We start from the raw sequence: 18,380 nt of genomic DNA, 5'->3' as shown, positions 1-18,380 counted from the left end.
GCCCTCTGAAGAGGGCTTCCAAGTTACGTTAGGGCTCTCAAGTAGATCGCAAGAGCAGGCAATATACTGTATAAGAAAGTCAATCTGGTACAGGGGGGGTCGCGATATAGTGCCATCTTTGTTAGTGCCAGCTCCGATATAGTGCTACCCTTCTGCGGGTGACACGAATTTTGAGCCAAAAACGAAGGGTCTCCAGAGAGGCAGTTGTATGGAGGTACTGCCCGAGAGCCGCTGCCACCGCAGAAAGATATTATGCAGTTGCTAAAACTCGATTAGAGACTATGGCGGAAAAAGGCAGGGTCGATGATGCAATTGGACATCTGCAAAAGTGTAGGCTGGCATTTATGGCTGCGAAAAAGGAGGAAGTCAATGCGACGGCTCGGCAGCTACTAATATCAGAAATGCTTGATTAGACCTTGAGTCTGTAGTGAAGATTCAAAGCCTGAATGATGACCTGCGAGCGGTCCTTCTGAGCAGTGATGCAAGGAAGTGGCTGCAAAAAGGCCGAAAATCTCATTATCCTACAGTGCCTGGTTCGATATAGAGCCGTTTTCGGCCCACTAACACAGGGTAGCACTATATCGCGACCCCCCCTGTACTGCAAATGACTGGATAAATGCGACGTTACAGACTACCACATCATTTGATGGATCTACAGCACCCACACATGTATTTTTCCGAATTTCATAGTGAAAAGCAGAGCACCTGATTATCGTGCAACTGAGGGGCGTTCTAGGTGTTTTTAAAAGTCGGAAATTTGGAAATCGGAAATTGTACAGCAGGGCACCGATTTCCAATTTCCATCTTGGATCCGGTCCAAAACATTTTGGAAACTTTTTACGGACACCCAATCATGTCGCACTCACGTGGTGAGGGTGACCCCACCGCGCCTTGCCCAAAATCGCAAAAAGCAGACAGTTGTCCTCCGGTAATTGGATCTACTATCTTTTAATCAAGCCGCGCTTTGGGGGAGGTGGTGATTCAGAGATGAACCCCACCGCGCCTGTAACACGATACATCTATTCATATTCAGGGTCACCCCAATTAGGGTGACCCCACCGCCAACAAAATTTCTCTACTAAAATTCCAACCACTAAAGTTTGGACCGATGGACTAAAGTTCGGACCGATGGAAGAAATTTTGAACCCCACCGCGCCACAATTTGTCCTAAAGTTTAGAATTTGGGAAGGATTCTTTTCCAAACCAAAATTATTTGGTCGAGATTTTTGTCCAAAGCGCCGTTTGGGCGAGCTTCGTTCTATAGTAACGGTACAGAAAACATCTGAATTTCATGTGCTTACAGCTCTACCAAAGCTCTTCCAAATGGCTTTGGGGCTGTTTTGACTGAAGTCCCATCAATAGTGTGGGACGCAAAAAGGAGTGTTGTGCAGCCTTCGCTCGTGGACATTTCCCATCTTCTCCCTCCTTCTCGTCTTCTGAGAAGTGCAGGCAATGGCTGAGGTGGTTACTAGGACTGATGACTCGGCAGTAAGAGTGAGGAAAAAGGGTAAGGGACTGGGGTGGTCAGACGAGGAGAGTCTTGCCCTGTGCGTTGCTGAGAGCGCAGTGTCTGAGAATGCCGCGAATTGAAAGCGTGGTGTACTTGCCGAGTTGATAATTCCCAAACAGGAGCCTACATATTATGGAGAGCGGGCAAGTGAAGAGCAAAAGTTGCCGCCAATTGTGGAACAGACGCGTGCAGTAGCTTGCTTCTTTGCGCCAAATGTATTTCTACGACATACTTGTAGCCTAATTGGGGTGACCCTGAATATGAATAGATGTATCGTGTTACAGGCGCGGTGGGGTTCATCTCTGAATCACCACCTCCCCCAAAGCGCGGCTTGATTAAAAGATAGTAGATCCAATTACCGGAGGACAACTGTCTGCTTTTTGCGATTTTGGGCAAGGCGCGGTGGGCTCACCCTTAGGCTACAAGTATGTCGTAGAAATACATTTGGCGCAAAGAAGCAAGCTACTGCACGCGTCTGTTCCACAATTGGCGGCAACTTTTGCTCGTCACTTGCCCGCTCTCCATAATATGTAGGCTCCTGTTTGGGAATTATCAACTCGGCAAGTACACCACGCTTTCAATTCCTATTATGGACTCTAGAACTGCGCTCTCAGCAACGCACAGGGCAAGATTCTCCTCGTCTGACCACCCCAGTCCCTTACCCTTTTTCCTCACTCTTACTGCCGAGTCATCAGTCCTAGTAACCACCTCAGCCATTGCCTGCACTTCTCAGAAGACGAGAAGGAGGGAGAAGATGGGAAATGTCCACGAGCGAAGGCTGCACAACACTCCTTTTTGCGTCCCACACTATTGATGGGACTTCAGTCAAAACAGCCCCAAAGCCATTTGGAAGAGCTTTGGTAGAGCTGTAAGCACATGAAATTCAGATGTTTTCTGTACCGTTACTATAGAACGAAGCTCGCCCAAACGGCGCTTTGGACAAAAATCTCGACCAAATAATTTTGGTTTGGAAAAGAATCCTTCCCAAATTCTAAACTTTAGGACAAATGGTGGCGCGGTGGGGTTCAAAATTTCTTCCATCGGTCCGAACTTTAGTCCATCGGTCCAAACTTTAGTGGTTGGAACTTTAGGACAGAAATTTTGTTGGCGGTGGGGTCACCCTGAGTATTAGGTTATAGGCTAGGCGTGCTCGTACAGTGTCGTTCCCTGCTTGAAAAGTCTATGTTGCTTTACTCTAGTCCGCGGACATCCGCAGTAAGAACCCATAAACTCGTCAGCGCTAGAACGAAACCCAATCAAGAACAAAAGCAATTAGACATAACAGCAAAACATACCAAACACTATAGAAGTAGACATGTGAGACCACCGAGGATATGAGGGGGGAAAGGGGGGAACTGGGAGAGGTGGGTGGGAGAAAAATAGACATGCCGAGGGGCGGCGGCGATCGCGGGGACCCTGGGCGCTGCGCTTATATGCCTCCGGTTCGCCGCGGTGCGACGCTCGGCTGACTGTAAGCCCCTTACACCCGCTCGCTACTCCTTGGTGGGTCTTCACCCGCATTCACCCTGGTGTACACGGACGCGAAGACCAAGTAGACCGGAGATGCGCTCATGCGGGACGCAGGTGCGCAAAGAACCACTCTGAGTCTGCGGTGACGACAATTCTACTGTCAAAATAAACCCCAAACATAGTCTCCGAAGTCCAGTCCAGCCTCTGCATTATCCAAACCTTGGTAAACTGGAGGTTGAGTAGTTCGTTGAACCCCCCGATGCGGCCGCTGTGGGATCCGTAGTAGTAGCCGTCGGGGGGTGACGCCTTAATCAGTAGCAAGGCACGTTCAATGCCCTGGGCGAGGTTCGCCGACCCGACGGGCTGTGCAGCGCGCAAATTGAACCAGCCCGCGCTGGGCGGGCGGACCGCCACCCACCGGCGAAAGAGATCATGCACCGCAGTCCCTGGCTCCCATGTAGGGGATGAGGGACACGACAGCAGGAGCGGGCGGCGCAGCGACTTCCCTTTGCGATGCGTGAGCCTTACGGCAAGGCATTGATCTGTGAGAGTGACGTCTGTGGTATCACAGCCCAGATTTGTAATTTGTACAGCACCCGCCGCCGCGGGTGCCTTACAGAAGCGCGACTACACGTGTGCCTTACAGGCGAATGGACTACACGTGTGCCTCCCAGGAGGACGAACTACACGTGGGCATTACAGGCCGATGACGCACTGTATACATTCTAGCCCGGAGGTTCTATATGACAAGGTAAAGAGGGTTGCCCTAATTATCGGTCACCCGCCCCAACTCGTCGGTCACCCCTAATTGCTTCTATAAATTCCCAAAAAATAAGATTCTTGTACACGTAAGGGGCCAAGTTTCAGTACTCGGACTATCTCATTGCTGATTATCTCTGAAAGTCGTGGATAGATTTAAAAACAAATCTTTCCAATCGCTCTGCCAGAGCGTTTTACCATGACAAACCAACCCGCCACTTGGCAGGAATGCAAATTAAGTGCATTCAAATCCCTCCAAAAAGGCGGGCTTTAGCTGTTTGACCGAATCTTGCCAACCGAGCCCCTCATGGCCGCCCTCAACGCCCATTCAGATCTCATCCGAGCCCTTCACTCCAAGATGCATGCCGCTCTCCCGCGATTGCCTCGAACGCGGCAGGGCAGGCGACAGGCAGCCCTTGACATGGTGGCCGCCGGGTCTATGAGCATACGAAAGGCATCCAAGTGGAGCGGCATTGCATACTCCACCTTGCAATCTGCTGTGCAGTCCGGCAAAACAACTGCTAACTCTGTCGGTCGCCGCCTAGCTCTTAATAAAAGGGAGGAACTTATGATGGTTTCTCTGCTTACCAAGATGGCAGCCGGAGGTACTCCTCTGACTAATGACCACTTGGCCGATGCTGCCGCCATTATTGTTAATCACATGGTACTTCCGCGTCGTCTTCGTGTTCCCTTCAGGGATGGAAAGCCGGGACCAAAATGGCTCAGAGGCTTTCGGGCACGGCATCGTAACACATTGACATTCGCTAAACCAACCCGCCAGGAGGCATTGCGATTTGCTGCTTGCAGCGCCGAAATACTAACATCTCACTTTGCAAAACTCGAACGCCTTATTGCCGACAACAACATAGACGCGCAACGCTTGTTTAACTTAGATGAGTGCGGCATCACACCAGGTCGGGACCTAGCTTCTAAAACGCAGTGTAAGCGCTATATCACACGAGGCAGCTCTGCAGACAGCCGCACAGGGCACTGCAAGTACGATGACCGTATCACTATGATGCCGGTCATTTCAGCAGCTGGAACAGCTGGTCTACCACTCTTCGTTTTTAAGGGGAAGCGTATGCCGTATAGGACAGGATTAAGAGATGGGACGGTCGTGTATGAAACGCCGGCAAGTAGGCTGCCACACAGGGCAGTTGTGGCCCTCCGCGCAGAGCTAGGGGGAGTGGACTCCGACATTTTTGTGAACTGGGCTTGCGTCTTTGTGGAAAGTATACAGGACCTCCTAAAGGACGGTCGAAAAGTTCTACTAGTGTATGATGGATATCGATCTCATTTATCTCTCCGCGTTCTGGAATTCTTTCATGAGAGAAATGTGGTCGTGTATGCTTTGCCCGCCCATACATCAGGCAAAACACAGCCTCTTGACTGTGTGGTGTTTGGTGCGTTTAAGAGAAAGCTGAATAATGTGTTTATAAACATTGGTATGGCAGACAATATTGAGATCGATGTATTTGACATTTGCTCAATAATCACTGAGGCGTACGACGACACATTTATAAGTGGTAACATTAAGGCCGCCTTTAAGCGGTCTGGTATTTGGCCTCTGGACATGCACCGGCTGCTGTCCGTGCCACGACCCAGATCTCCAGCTGACAGTAATGAGATTCTGGGTTGTGAGCAACTGGAAGAGCTTTTCAAGAACAAGCAAGCAGAGATACGAAATACTGTTTTGGGAGAGACCGCTATCCTTAAACCACACGGGTACGTGGACACGACTTTCGGGGAGGTCATGACGTCAAGTAATGTGCTTTCATTGGTGAGAGCGGGGGCGAACAGGCGCCATGCTGCGCGGAACAGTGCTAAAATTTCTGCGCGAAAGAAAGGACTGGAGGAAGCGCGCAAGCTAGAAGCGAAGCGAAAACGATCCGAGCTGTTGTCAGAGTATGTATGCACGCGTCGCGCGACACTCTGCTGTGAAACTGTACGGGATTACAGGAAAAGGGTGCGTCCTTTGCATGTTAGGCGTGCAGTTGCCCGATATCGCACCGCCAATGCCCGCGGACAACAGCAATAAAACACACTCCAGTCCAGCGCCACGGTCCTCCACCGCTGCTACGCCCTGCCCGGCGCGACCCCATTTTGCACTGCAACACTGCACATGCCCCGCTCCCAGTGTTTCCCCATGCGCCGCGCCTGCAAGTCCCCTTCGGATCGCCCTTCCCCCCTCTTTTACATGAACGTCGGCGCCGGGCATGCCCCCAACAGGGTTTCCACTGGTTCACTCGATGACGTGGCATACAAATTTGTTATATTTTTCGTTGGTTTGATTGGGCCAAATTAACCTGGTGACCGATCTTTAGGCACGAAGTCGTTTTTTCAAGGCCCTTTTTGTTTCGTAAACTGCGAGAATATGGTTTTGATTTCGAGCTTTTGGAGAAAAACAGCGTGATTCACCGGTCTTTCAAGAAGCGAACCACACCAAAATGTCCGTGAATGACCAATCAATTCTACTTTTGATTTTATTTTCTTCGCAAGTGACCGATAATTAGGGCAACCCTCCTTTACAGTAGTAATGGCATAGTACAGTGCATTGCACAATAGAGTACAGTAGTACAGTAGGATGGACAATGTCCGAGACCCCGCGACCTCGCTTATTTAAGCGACGGCGCCGGGCAATGACAGTAAACAGTCAAGGATCTTTTGGGAACGGATTTCCGTCGACGGTGCGACACCGCGGGTCAAGACAAGCCTCAGACTTAGGTGACATTGTCGGCATCTGTCTTGCGACTTTTCCATAGCTCTATTGCCTTTACCATTTTCTTCTCCTTTTCTCCGTCTTTGCGACTACGCGGGTTAAGACTAGCCTCTAGCCTAGGCGTTCCTCTGTCGCTCGACTTTTCTACTGTTTTCTCTATTACATTTTTCCATCTGTCGTTGTGACTACGCGGGCTAAGACTGGCCCCTAGCCTGGGCTTATTACTGTCGCACGACCTATTTCTCTCTCCCTACGTTGTGACGATTGTCAAGTCGCGGGCTACGAGAAGCCTCTAGCGTTGGCGGCACTATTGACGTCTGTCCCGCTCGTTCCCTCTAGGAGCGTCCGCTACTCGGCGCTCCGCCCATTTCTGACACTAGTCTGTAAGCTCTGGTTCTCCCCTGTTTTGTGTGTTCTTACACAACCCCTTCCAGTGCAGGTCCCATTCCGGGTCCACAGTTTGACCAGTTCGTCGTGCTTTCACAGTCGGCCGACGTACTTCCCCTTTGCTCTACCACCGTCCCGATCTACCGCGGGACACCCCCTATTGGTTGTTACCTCTTCCTCGAGCTAGCTCATAGCTGGCGACCGCCACTATACTACAACTTCCGCCACCGTGACATGAGCGACTGACACCGAACGACATTGCAAAATAAACGAGAAAGTTGCCATAGCGCAACATCCAATTTCCGATATTGCACTGGCTTGGAGACCATATTCCAACACCTGCCGCATTACGCCTGCTGTCAGCCCTGCCCGGGCTTTGTGCTCACCACCAGCCTGCTCTTCCTTACGCGCATACGCCTTCAACAGGTCGCGGACGCGCTTTGTGCGGGTTGGAGAGGCATAGCCAGCATCCTCGTGATATCCCGCGATAGCCGAAATATATTGTGGAGCGGAGGTCGGCCCGACCCGGCCCTCGAGGGACAGGAAGCCGATGTATGAGAGTACGTCTCCCTCCTCAGCCGGGCGTGGGTGACGACCCTCCTCATCGCAGAACAGGAGCCATTTGCGAACTTGGGTCAGCCGGTTTCTCCACGTGCTCTCCGAGCGGGCGTACTGCACCAGCAATGCCGCCGCCTCCAGCGCCCCTCCCGTTGCGCCTGCAGTCCCGGTCCGTGCGAACACATCCCCCCGGATCCCCATCTCCCAATCCTCCCTTAACTGATGTCGGCTAGGACCACCGACCAAGCGGGATTGACAGACTTCTCTGCGCGAAGCAGAGGTGCGTGGCACCCACCAGGGTCGAGCACGACCATGCGTGAGCTCAGCGCGCGCAAGCGCGCGAACCAAGCTTGAGCAGGCCAATTCGGAGCCAACAGTATCCCCTTCCCTCCCTCCGCCTCTATCTTGCGCACCACCAGCGGAAGCATGTCGAACGGCGGATTCACAGTCGGCCCGTCCCGTCCCCCCAGTTATCCTCCATCTGGGTGCGCAGGAACTTCTTCCGGGCCACCATGTTTTCTCCCAGCGGTCGAGAGGCGAAGACGATGTGGTCCAAGCGATATTCGCGCGCAATTGACTTCCAGAGGGAGTCCGTAAGCCTCGCATCGCCCGATCCCATGTCCGAGACAGGGCATCCGCGAAGCGGTTCACCGCAGAGGGTATCCAACGGGCCTCTATCTTGACCCCCAGAACGCGCAGTAGCACCTCCAACTTGCGGAGCTCCACCATCATTGCCTTGCTCGCGGACACCATTGCGTTGAGGATGTACACTACCGCTTGGTTGTCCTCGTGCAAGAGCAGTTGGCGGACGCGGGATCCTGAGACGTATTCGGCAAAGTGTCGATGGAGAAGCAGACGCACGGCGGGGAGCTCCCTCAAATTAATCGACTGCGCTCTGTCCTCCGCGTTCCAAAAACCGCGACCCTCCCACAAACCCGGCAATCCAGCGCCCGTTTCCAAACCGAGGGTGCCTCCATACCCGACGTCGGCTGCGTCGCTGTGCATGGTGAGGTGCGGGTCGGGCCTGATGAGATCTCTCGCCACGAGTGAGCGAACGCCAGTAGCGCAGGTCGCGCAGGGATTGGCGGCAGAGGCGCACTTTCGATGAACGCGGGCGTCCCCCAGCCTCTCCATGCAGCGTACCGTTCCCGGTGGCTTCGCCGCCGGACCCCTACTGGTGGCTCCGACTCCAGTCCCCCGCCGGGGGCTCGGCCCCCGGACCCCCCGGAGCTCCGCGCCGCGTACTACGGGGTGGCGCGCTTCGCGCGCAGTAAACCCCCCCTTCGTACTTGGCCCTCGCTCCTTGCGCTCCACTCCGGTTCCGTTGCCCGCTTCTCGGGCAGGCTCATGTCGAAGTAGATCGACCGAGCGTAGAATCGGGCGAGCGGGAGCGCGAGGGTTAGCGATACACAGACGCCGCAAAAATGTCGCAGTAGTTCCAACGACACAAGGCGGCGGTTCCGTTGCGCCAACAGCAGTATCCTTTTGACCAAAGCCCTTACGCACGCCACCTTCTTGTCGGACACATACAAGCGCATCTCCTCGGTGCCGATGTGCACCCCGAGGTGGTCTATCTTGCGGCTCCCCTCCCAACAACCCTTCATCGGGTGCCTCTCGATCCCCAGGCGCTCGAAGAGCTGCCCAAGTCTTCGCCGTGGGCGGGCACAGTCCTGCGAACCTGATACTCTTCCGAAAGGTGTGGGCGCTGTCAAGAAGTCGTCGATGTAAGGGAGAACCCGAAACTTCATCTTCTCTCTGATGTACTGAACCAGCGCCCGCAACAGCTTCGTAAACCAGAGCACCGAGCGACCCCATCCAAAAGGCCGAGCGATGCAGCGGTATACCCCACCATCGTACCGAAATATGAACTAGTCGCGCACATCTGGGTGCAGATAGAAATGTCGATACCCGCTCTGTATGTCCCACGACATTAACACATCTCCCCTCTGTATATCCGCGGCAAAGGAGGGTATCGTTCCATCTTGATGCTCCCCCGCGGCCAGTCCTTGCTCTGCCGATGCAAGTTCACCACGAACCTTCCCCTCCTGTCCTCCCCCTCCCCTTGCCACACGGTGAACGCCGAATATATCATCTTCCCCTCCCGCACCTTCTCGTCCGCCTCCTCGTTGCTCACCTGCTCGTAGATCCCTTCCCGACACCCCTTCTCCAGATCCGCCCTCCCAAAACACTTGTCTTCCTCCGATTGGGGATCTCTCCTAGTACGAGCCCCTCCGTAAACGGCTCGGTTGGCAAGTGGCGAATGCCAAACCGGATAGGTCGCACCAGGTATTCTGACGCCCCGAGTTCCTAGCGCCAGGCGACGGACCTCAAGGACGTCCTCCTCCACAAGGGTTGTCCCCCGGTCACCCTTGTGGGACGCTCTGCCGGGTGGGCCGTCACTCTGACTGGGGAGCCCCGGAGGAACTCCCCTGCAGGTTGCGTCCACTGGCCCTCTCGATTCGAGACTTCGACAGCTGTTTCGCCGCCTCCACCTCCAACCTGGAGGTGAGGGCTTCTCGTGCCGTGCGGTAAGACTCGGAGAAGACCGCATCATGGCCCTGTTCGACAAGAAAGGATATCTGGCGAGCGGCTTCTACTCCCTGTTCTGTGATGTCCCGGAAGTACTGTGCCCTCATCGACCGGACCTCTAGAGCCGCCCGCATCGATTCCTCAGCCAACTTGAGCCTCCTTCCCATGTCTTCCAAACTTCCTTCTTGATCTTTGGCCACCGCCATGGCGGCCAATCCCAGTTCCGTCCAAACGCCGGCGGCGTTTACGTACTCCCATTCTTTTCCGGATCGCCGGTCTTTGGACTTGAGATCGGCGAGGAACGCGTCCTGGGGAGGTTTAAAATAACCCATGTGCGTAGCCGGCACGTATGGGCCCCTCTCAAAGACGCTTCCCTCGCCTACCAACTTCGAGGAATTCAGCTCGGTGACAACCACCCCGTAGTCGCGGCGTGCCGGCTTCGCCGTAGCCCAGGTGGCCCACAATGCAGCCGCCGGCGCGGCGGGGGCGGGGTTGTCAGTCGGTCCTGCCATGATTCCTCGGCTGCACGCTGTGTGTGTCGCGTAGAATTCGTCGCCGCCCGGAGTGGTGGGGAAATTTCTCAGAGAGAAATGGACATGCTGAGGGACGGCGGCGATCGCGGGGACCCTGGCCGCTGCGCTTATATGCCTCCTGGTCGCTGCGGTGCGAAGCTCGGCTGACTGTAAGCCCCTTACACCCGCTCGCTACTCCTTGGTGGGTCTTCACCCGCATACACCCTGGTGTATACGGACGCGATTAACGTATCATGCGTGCTCCCTTTCGCCGTCGTCTGGCTCCGCGGACTTTCCCTGTGCGCATACTATCAAAGATCGAAAAAGCGAAGGCCCACCAGGGAGACAATGCAAGTTTTACTGTCTGCAGTCGTTCAAGCGACCATGAGATGCTGTTTTTTCCGTCAACAGGAGATTACAAACACACGAGAAAACTTTAATCTTAATGCACATCTGGCAACTATTGGTGATGATCTTTTCATAAGATTGGACAGACTGTCATCCCACCAGTTTCGATATCTGTGCAACCAGTTGCGTCCAGAGCTTGAAAGAACGCAAATCCGAAGAAATTGTTCCAACTCTACCAAAAGTGTCGAATCAATGCTCTGTATTACTATGCGCATTTTGGCAAGGGGAAGCTATTTGGACACGGGATGGCCTTACGGCGTGACGAGGTCTACCACATATACATTTTTTCATAAGACAACACAAGCGCTTAACAAAGTGCTTGCTTCAATTGAGTTTCCAGTATCAGAAACAGATTGCAGTAATGCAGCACGACAATTCCAACTACTACGTAATTCTCCCTTAGAAGGCATTATAGCAGCTCTAGATGGTATTGCAATGAAAATACGCCAGCCTACGTTGAACGACACGCCCGCCCCTCAAAAATACTTCTACCGCAAGGGTTTCTATGCTTTGTGCGTGCAAGCTGCCGTTGCGGCAAAGGACAAGTTTGTATTTCTGTCCGCTCGCCATGCCGGAAGTACACATGATTCAACTGCCTTTCAAGCCACGTTACTGCACTCTGTGGTCAAAAATGGTAATCTGCCCTCATGGGCACGAATTGCTGCAGATGATGCTTATGCCAACAGTCGGCATGTTCTGACGCCATACAGTGGATTTGGTTTATCGCAGAGTCAAGATGCTTTTAACTTTTATTTGTCGTCTTGTAGGATAACGGTCGAACAGGCCTTTGGCATGTTGGTTTCTCGCTCTTGATCTTTTTTGGCCTCCCCTGCGATTTTCGGTGGCATGCAGCACACTTATTGTTGTTGTTTGCGGCAAGATTCACAATTATTTACTGGATACCAACGATCAAACCTACTTTGAAACACTTGATACAGCCGAACAGAACGAGGTCCAGGGGAACCCTTTTCTTCATACACAGAACAGTTTACATTTGGAGCAAGAAATACAGAGAGGGCGTGTCCGTATGAGAGAGAACACAAACGAGAGAGAAAGAGCTGCAGACATTATATGCAGCCTCGGTCTTCTTCGACCACGAAGAAGACGATAGCTCCTATCGTTTCTGATGATATGCAATCAAGTTCCAAATCCCGGTGTCTGTAGTGTACTTTTAAGACTTTCAACGGTCCGGATACTTCTTTACTTCAATAAAATATGTCAACTCAGAAATGATATCCTTGGCAGCGCCGTTGCCAAGAGCTGCCCCGCCCCTGTAGCCCGCCCGCACTTGCCGCTGGAGTTGACAGCACACACTAGACGACCCGCATTCAGCGACTGACAACCTCACTACCCACTCTTTTCTCATGAAAGCTCCCTCCCGTCGTCACTACCCCCGCCACATTGATCCCGGCTCCCTTCCTCACCCCCCATCATTCATTCCTAACCCCCGGAAGGGTGGTTAGTGCGGTTGTTAATCGTTGGCTGCGGGGCGTGGAGTGCGTGCACCATTCCATTTTCACCCCCCTATTCGTTCCTCCCCCCCACCATTCGTTCCTCACCCCCCAACCATTCTATTCTCAACCTCTTAAGTTTTTAGTCGTTGGGGACCGTACGTGTAATATGTGCACCATTATTTCCCCACCCCAACCATTCCTTCCTTACCGCCCACCACCCGCCCGTCCCCCCAGCCATTGGTGTCCTTTGCCCCCTAACCCCTCCCCTTCCCTCCTCTCGCATCGCACCTCATAGCGTGGACCTCTCAGCGTCCAAACCCGAGCTGCTGAGGCCGCCTCGCCGATCGGCGCGCCGGGGGGCGCGCGATACGCCCAGCGCACATTCATGACACCTCCAGCGATTTTTGTTCATTCCAGGGTAGATTATCCGAGCCGATACCCAAATTGAGACCTGCCGCAATAGAAGCATACGGCCGCACCCCCACGTATTGTGCCAGCCAGACAACTGTGTTGCGAAAAATCTTTCCGGCCTTATTAAATTTCTTCACGATTGAGCTCTCCACGGCGAGCACATGACCAGACCGAGGACAGTCGATGGGGAAGCGCGTCATGTGTGCGATACTGCTTTGCAGAACGGTTTGAAAAATGGACGTATCTGGCTTGCTGCGTTCTGACGGGTTCGCCTGGACGCTCTCCGCGACTGAGTTACATGCGCCCGTCTGAAGTGATGCCAGTGTCCGGTTCCACGCGTAAATGCGGGCGTTCTTTGATGTTAAGCACATGCTCGACGGGCTCGACGGAAACGGACTTGACCTGAACGTCTGCAGACTCGAAAATACCGAGGGTTATATGGGAAGCGAAGCCCTTTGCAGTCCATTTAAAACTGTCGCCCGCTTCATGCCGAGGACGCGGGTGATGAGGTCAACTCTTGTGACGACGGAGACGCCTTCGACGAGATTGCTGTTGCCGTCGACCGCTACAAGAGGGATCGCGTGCAGATGGGGCTGGGCGTGTAGTGCGGGCACTACTTTTTCCTCACCTCCAACATTCGTTCCTCACCCCACCATTTCTCCTTCACCCCCCATTCGTTTCCCACCGCAACCATTCCTTTCTTACCCCCCACCACCCGCGCGTTCCCGCCATCATTGGCGACCTTGGGCCCTCTCCCCCCTCTTCTTCCCCCCGCCTCGCCCCACATAGCATGGATCTCTCAGCGTCCGAACTCGTGTTGCTGAGGCCGCCGATCGGCTCGTCGGGGGCCGCGCAGTACGCGCAGCGCGCATTTTCCGGAGCGCCGTTGGAGACCCCTGGAACTGGCAGTTGCGCCGACATGCGGTGGTACAAGTCCATATCTTGTGCGACATGGCACGTGGACACGTGAAGAATTGAGGCATTTAGATTTGAGGATTTGGATGCGCTGCACGTGGATAAATTTACACTGATTTGCATAACAATCCCCTCCCCCCTGCCATCCCTCGAGCTCCCTCCCCGTTCCCTCCCCGTTCTCACCCTCCCTCTCCCTCCCTCCCCCTCCCTCCCATCTGCCCTCCCTCTGTACGCCGCTCCCGCTCTCATGCGCCCTCTTTGCCATCGTTCGCGGCCTCTACGTCGCTGCCCCGGACCTCCACCTCCACACCACTTCGGACAGCAATCTCTACGTCCCCGCCTCCGCTCTCGCCCTCATCCCAACCGGCTGGACCCTCCGCCCCCGAGAGCCGTCCTCCCCGACGCCTGCAACTCTGCCCACTACTCCCTTCCCCAGTCGCCCGCTCGTCGCTGCCCTTTAACGCCTCTAGCTAGCCTCTTGCGAGCCTCGACGCGCCCAGCCATAGGTATTTGAAAAAGGCATTCAAATACCAAGCGGGGATGCAATTTTCCACTCAGAGGAACGTCTGGCTACGCATGAAGACCGCAGCATTGTTAATTCTTTAAGCGCAACTCCTGGGGCCGTCATCCTTCCAGATGAGGAGGAGATATTTTTGCCACCAACGCCATCATTGGCACGGTCGACAATCCTGAACCAAGTGACAGAGGCAATTAGTTTAATACGATGGTCGCTGATAGACAATACAAGCTGCAAAAAGATTCTGAGGGCAATTAAAGTATCAGGACTTTCAAATGTCAGACTCCCATCGAAAAGGAAAGCCATCGCCTTCAAGATGGTTCAAAGAGGGTTTTGCATAAATACGGCATTTGGATTGGCGGACCACACAGAAAGCGAGAGCGCCCTTCTCTCCCCTGCTGCCCATGCCCTTTCCCAGATCCCTTCGACAACCGTAAAGATAGTGAAGGAATCTAATGGAGCGGAAGTACTTCATTGGAGTCGTGGAGACATACCAGTTTTAGAAAATGAAAACGTTTTACATGGTTTACCTCTACTGAGGGAATATTGCGAACATGATGGGACACGGCAAAGGGAACCTGATTTCGAAGCAAGCGAATTTTGCCGTCTTCTTCGCGTGAGAAATGACAGTCGCATGACAACGACCAGGTCCATGCTCATGGAGCCGAGGACGCGAGCACAACTGGACAGCGAGCCGGTGGATGTTTGGACCGACAGTATCGCCCCCCTTTTCAATGATGCTACGTTCCAGCCTACCACCTTTCGTGGATTGGCGGGGGGGTCACGATTGCAAACATTTCCGGAATTAATCCGGCAAGAACAGCATGCCTACGGAATGGCGGCGTACTTAAGCAAAAATTTGGGGAGTTCAAGTCACTATATGGAACATGTCTCTCACGATTTGAGGCATCTGGTCAAGGAGACAGCGAGGTCTTTGTTTACTTTGCCGGCTTAAAAAACTACATTATTTACGCGTTTTGCTTTTTACAAGCTCACCCGGTGTTGCAACCGCTGGCGACACGCGCTTTGCAACAAAATGCGCAACTAGAAGAGGGTATGGGAGATGGAGTCAGTCCCGAGCTAGTGTTGAGGCGAAAAAGAAGAAAGGAAACCCAAGAGATATATATAGTTGACATGGAATCGTTATCTTCTGTTTTCATGCCGCACTGCCCTCGAGTAACCGAGGAAACTGAGTCCGCGGAGAGAGATAAAGCTAAATACGAGGCTTCCGAGGCTCGAGGCTGGTCCACTCAGGCACTCCTAACCACCATTTCCCAAGCAAAAAATGTAACGTCAAGCCTCGGACGAAGAAGAGATCATTCTTTACGCAGACACTGTGATAACTCTGATGACAGAGCTTTCAGGTGCCCCATAAGTAGTGGAGAGATTCCACTGTACTCCTTTGTCTGTAAATGTTTCCGCGAGCGAGTCGGTGATTAGGAGCTGCGTGTACATGGGGATAGCACCTTCTTCCTTTCCAAACCTTCCAATGTCCTGCCGCCTTCATCTCCCGCGCGTGGAGCGCTGCTGCCGCCGCCCCAACGCTGTCGCCTTTTTTGCACGGGCCGTTCCCCCCTCAACGCACGGCCTTCGCGCCCGCTGCTGCGGCTCTCACTCGCCATGCCGCCCCGCTCCTCCATCAAAACGTCTAACAGAATCAACACCGCGAGCGGCCGTCTGGCCAGCCGACATCCCCCTCTCTCACCCTCTGTTGTCCCATCCTTGTGCGTTTTCCGGCTTGAGGTCGCGATTAGCAGGGAAGCGAGCTTCCCCCCAAGCCCGTAGCGCGGCGACGGCGGCGCCGGATGGAAATGGTGAAGGTCTTGGTATTGGACCTCTCTGACACCCTCTTAAAGTCATCTGCATCCATCGTGAGCTCTGCGTCGTCGAGATGTGTATGGAGGCCCGGCTGCCCGGTGGAGGCGCGTCAGAGGCAAAACTTAACGGCACCCGAGCGGGCCGGTGTGTAGGCGATGGCGCAGCGGGCGGCGTCGAAGATGTAGCAGACCGGCCCGTGTCTGGGGGCGTCGCTGGCGGCGGAGAAGGCGGTGTGGTCGCGGGCGAGCAGGTAGCCTCCACGCAGCTCTGCCCAGGAAATGGCCCAAGATGGGAAACGGAAGCGCGAGGACAGGAGACAGACGTCGACCCAGCCGGCCATGAAGTCGGGGTTCTTGCGCAGCAAGCAGAGGGCGCCGAAGGTGGGGTCGACGGCGGGTGCGGCGGGCGGTGCTGGGCGGCGGCGCCGCGCACGCTAGCGGCAAAGGCAGTCTCAGACGAGAAGTTGTCGTGGCGCAGTGAGCTAACGCGAAGGCGCGGCGCGGCCGGCGGGGCGGAGGCCGAGACCGAGGCGTCGGCGGCGACGAGGGCGGTGGCGGACAGAGCGCGCTGGTGGTCGGCTGACGTGGCGATTAGAAAAGGAGTGTTGGTTTGCAGGGCCGGGATGTCGTTCTCGAACGGGCGCGGAGGTGCAAACGTGGGGCGCTTGCACAGGCGGACCTTGTGCTCCGACGCCGTGTCGAAGAGCAGCGAGGAGCAGCGACGCGACAGCAACCAGCGCCCGATCACCGACGAGAACCCTTCGGACGAACGCGCCGCGGCGTCGAAGAGCGCCGACTGGATCGAGTGCTTGTTCAGCGATCTCAATGCGCGGCGCTAGTCCTCCAGCATGGTAGGGCCGTGCAGATGGTGGGGGTCAGAGAGGGATGAAGGAGGGAGGGGGAGGGAGGGTGGAAGGAGCGAGTCAGTGACATGAATCACGGTTGGCCGACTTCAGGTCGACAGAGAGGCGAAAAGCGCGTGCGATGTGCGCGAGGTTCGCAAAGTGAAGGATAACGGGACTGGGGGGGACGGGAACGGCACTGGGGAGGAAGGGAACGAGAGGGGACGGGCATTATTGACTCTCTTATTTGGCGGGACTTCGATTGCCGTTTCATCCGTTTTCATGTAGGGGAAATCCCGGATTTCACCTACACGAAAACAGATTATGGAAAAGTGGACACACACGTGGCAACGTACCAGGCGCTTATTGGATATGTGGCGTATGACAAGTTTCCAAATTTCCTACGTTCCAAAACACCTAGAACGCCCCTGAGGGTGTCTTAACAGGCTGGTTTTTGCTTGCTTTGCCTGGTTTTGCCAGGAATACTTTAAAATTCTTAACAAATACAGCATGCTTCTCAAGCCCTTGCTTTTCTTAAACTCAAAAATTAAAACGTAGGAGCCACTCATAGCACGCCAAATCGCCTCTTTGGGCAAAGCAAAGCAAACTGCAAAAACGGGCCTGTTAAGACACACCTTGACAAGTCCAATAGGCAATGCGCACGTCTTTCCCGAAGTGTGTATATCACTTCCGAAAATGTGCATCTACCTCTTCCCCAGCCTTGCTCCTCCCTCATTGCCACTCAATCCACCAGTTTCGATCCAGTCTGCAACTATCCCTCATTTGCCCATCTCCTTACAATCCAATAAGACTCGATCTTGTCAGAATCGGGCGGGCTCCTTGTGTGTCCGAAAACCACATATCTATTCAAAACATCTCCCGTTAATGGCCGCCGTCACGCCCGAAAGTGCCTCTAACACTCTTCGTCTTTTAGCCCATGTTGCCGTGGAGCGTGAAAATGAACTCGAACAATTCTGGTCAAGTCGAGGGCAGCGGAGTTATGATGAAGAAACCGATAGTCGGTCTCCTCTTTTTGATACATTCTATAATCAAGGATGTGCTGCAGCTTTTTTGAGCATGACCAATTATGACCCATCCCAGTTTGACACGCTTTGGAGAAACCTTGAAAGTTTTATTGTTCTAAACTACAATGTTGGCCGAGGTCGCCGCTCCTCCCACACCGCTTGTGATGTTGTTTTATTCATGATGATGACTTTGTGAAAACATGGGGGCTAATGGGACAACTAGGCCTGAATTTCTTGGCATGAAATGACCGACCTTCGAGAGGCTTATCATGAAATTCATCCGAATGCTCTCTGATTATGCATACGATGCATTTGTAGGTAATTGCCTGGCCCAGTGGAGCATGGAGAGCATGAGGAACAAGAATAGCACATTCTAGCATTTTCCATGCGCGAAGTATGAGACCGATGTGACTTTCCAGCAGTGTTTTCGGCCTAGCGGTAGTGTTCTGGAAGGGAAAGGGTTTTTCAGTGGGAAGCACAAACTTTATTGCTTCAAAGTAGAAATGTCAGTTCTTCCCACTGGCCAAGCGATAGACTAGACGAAACA

General features: G+C 53.9%; 3 protein-coding genes across 3 annotated transcripts; 1 reads left to right on the top strand and 2 right to left on the bottom strand.

The window, feature by feature from the left end:
- Nucleotides 1–853: 853 nt before the first annotated feature.
- Nucleotides 854–952, top strand: CHC_T00007471001 (hypothetical protein). The gene has a single exon (XM_005711150.1). The coding sequence runs from the start codon at nt 854–856 to the stop codon at nt 950–952; it is 99 nt and encodes a 32-aa protein (XP_005711207.1).
- Nucleotides 953–1,027, bottom strand: CHC_T00007470001 (hypothetical protein). Its single transcript, XM_005711149.1, has one exon. It carries the CDS (start codon nt 1,025–1,027, stop codon nt 953–955), a length of 75 nt encoding a protein of 24 aa, XP_005711206.1.
- A 497-nt stretch (nt 1,028–1,524) lies between these two features.
- On the bottom strand, nt 1,525–2,035 carry CHC_T00007469001 (hypothetical protein). Its single transcript, XM_005711148.1, has 3 exons — nt 2,008–2,035; nt 1,691–1,917; nt 1,525–1,545 (listed from the first exon to the last, which is right to left on the bottom strand). Exons 1-3 carry the CDS (start codon nt 2,033–2,035, stop codon nt 1,525–1,527), a joined length of 276 nt encoding a protein of 91 aa, XP_005711205.1.
- Between the last annotated feature and the right edge of the window lie 16,345 nt (nt 2,036–18,380).

This window comes from Chondrus crispus, genomic scaffold, assembly GCF_000350225.1.
Source record: "Chondrus crispus Stackhouse genomic scaffold, scaffold_75, whole genome shotgun sequence".
NCBI classification, from domain to species: domain Eukaryota; phylum Rhodophyta; class Florideophyceae; order Gigartinales; family Gigartinaceae; genus Chondrus; species Chondrus crispus.
This window is presented reverse-complemented; position numbering and strand designations above follow the sequence as displayed.

What these genes read in the sequence shown, in the direction of transcription:
- CHC_T00007471001 (XM_005711150.1), top strand. Translation starts at nt 854, where the DNA reads ATGTCGCACTCACGTGGTGAGGGTGACCCCACCGCGCCTTGCCCAAAA.
- CHC_T00007469001 (XM_005711148.1), bottom strand. Translation starts at nt 2,035, where the DNA reads ATGGAGAGCGGGCAAGTGACGAGCAAAA. An exon ending in CGGGCAAGTGACGAGCAAAA is followed by an intron (nt 1,918 to 2,007) that starts GTTGCCGCCAAT and finishes CCTAAGGGTGAG; the next exon opens with CCCACCGCGCCTTGCCCAAA. An exon ending in GCAAGCTACTGCACGCGTCT is followed by an intron (nt 1,546 to 1,690) that starts GTTCCACAATTG and finishes AGCAACGCACAG; the next exon opens with GGCAAGACTCTCCTCGTCTG.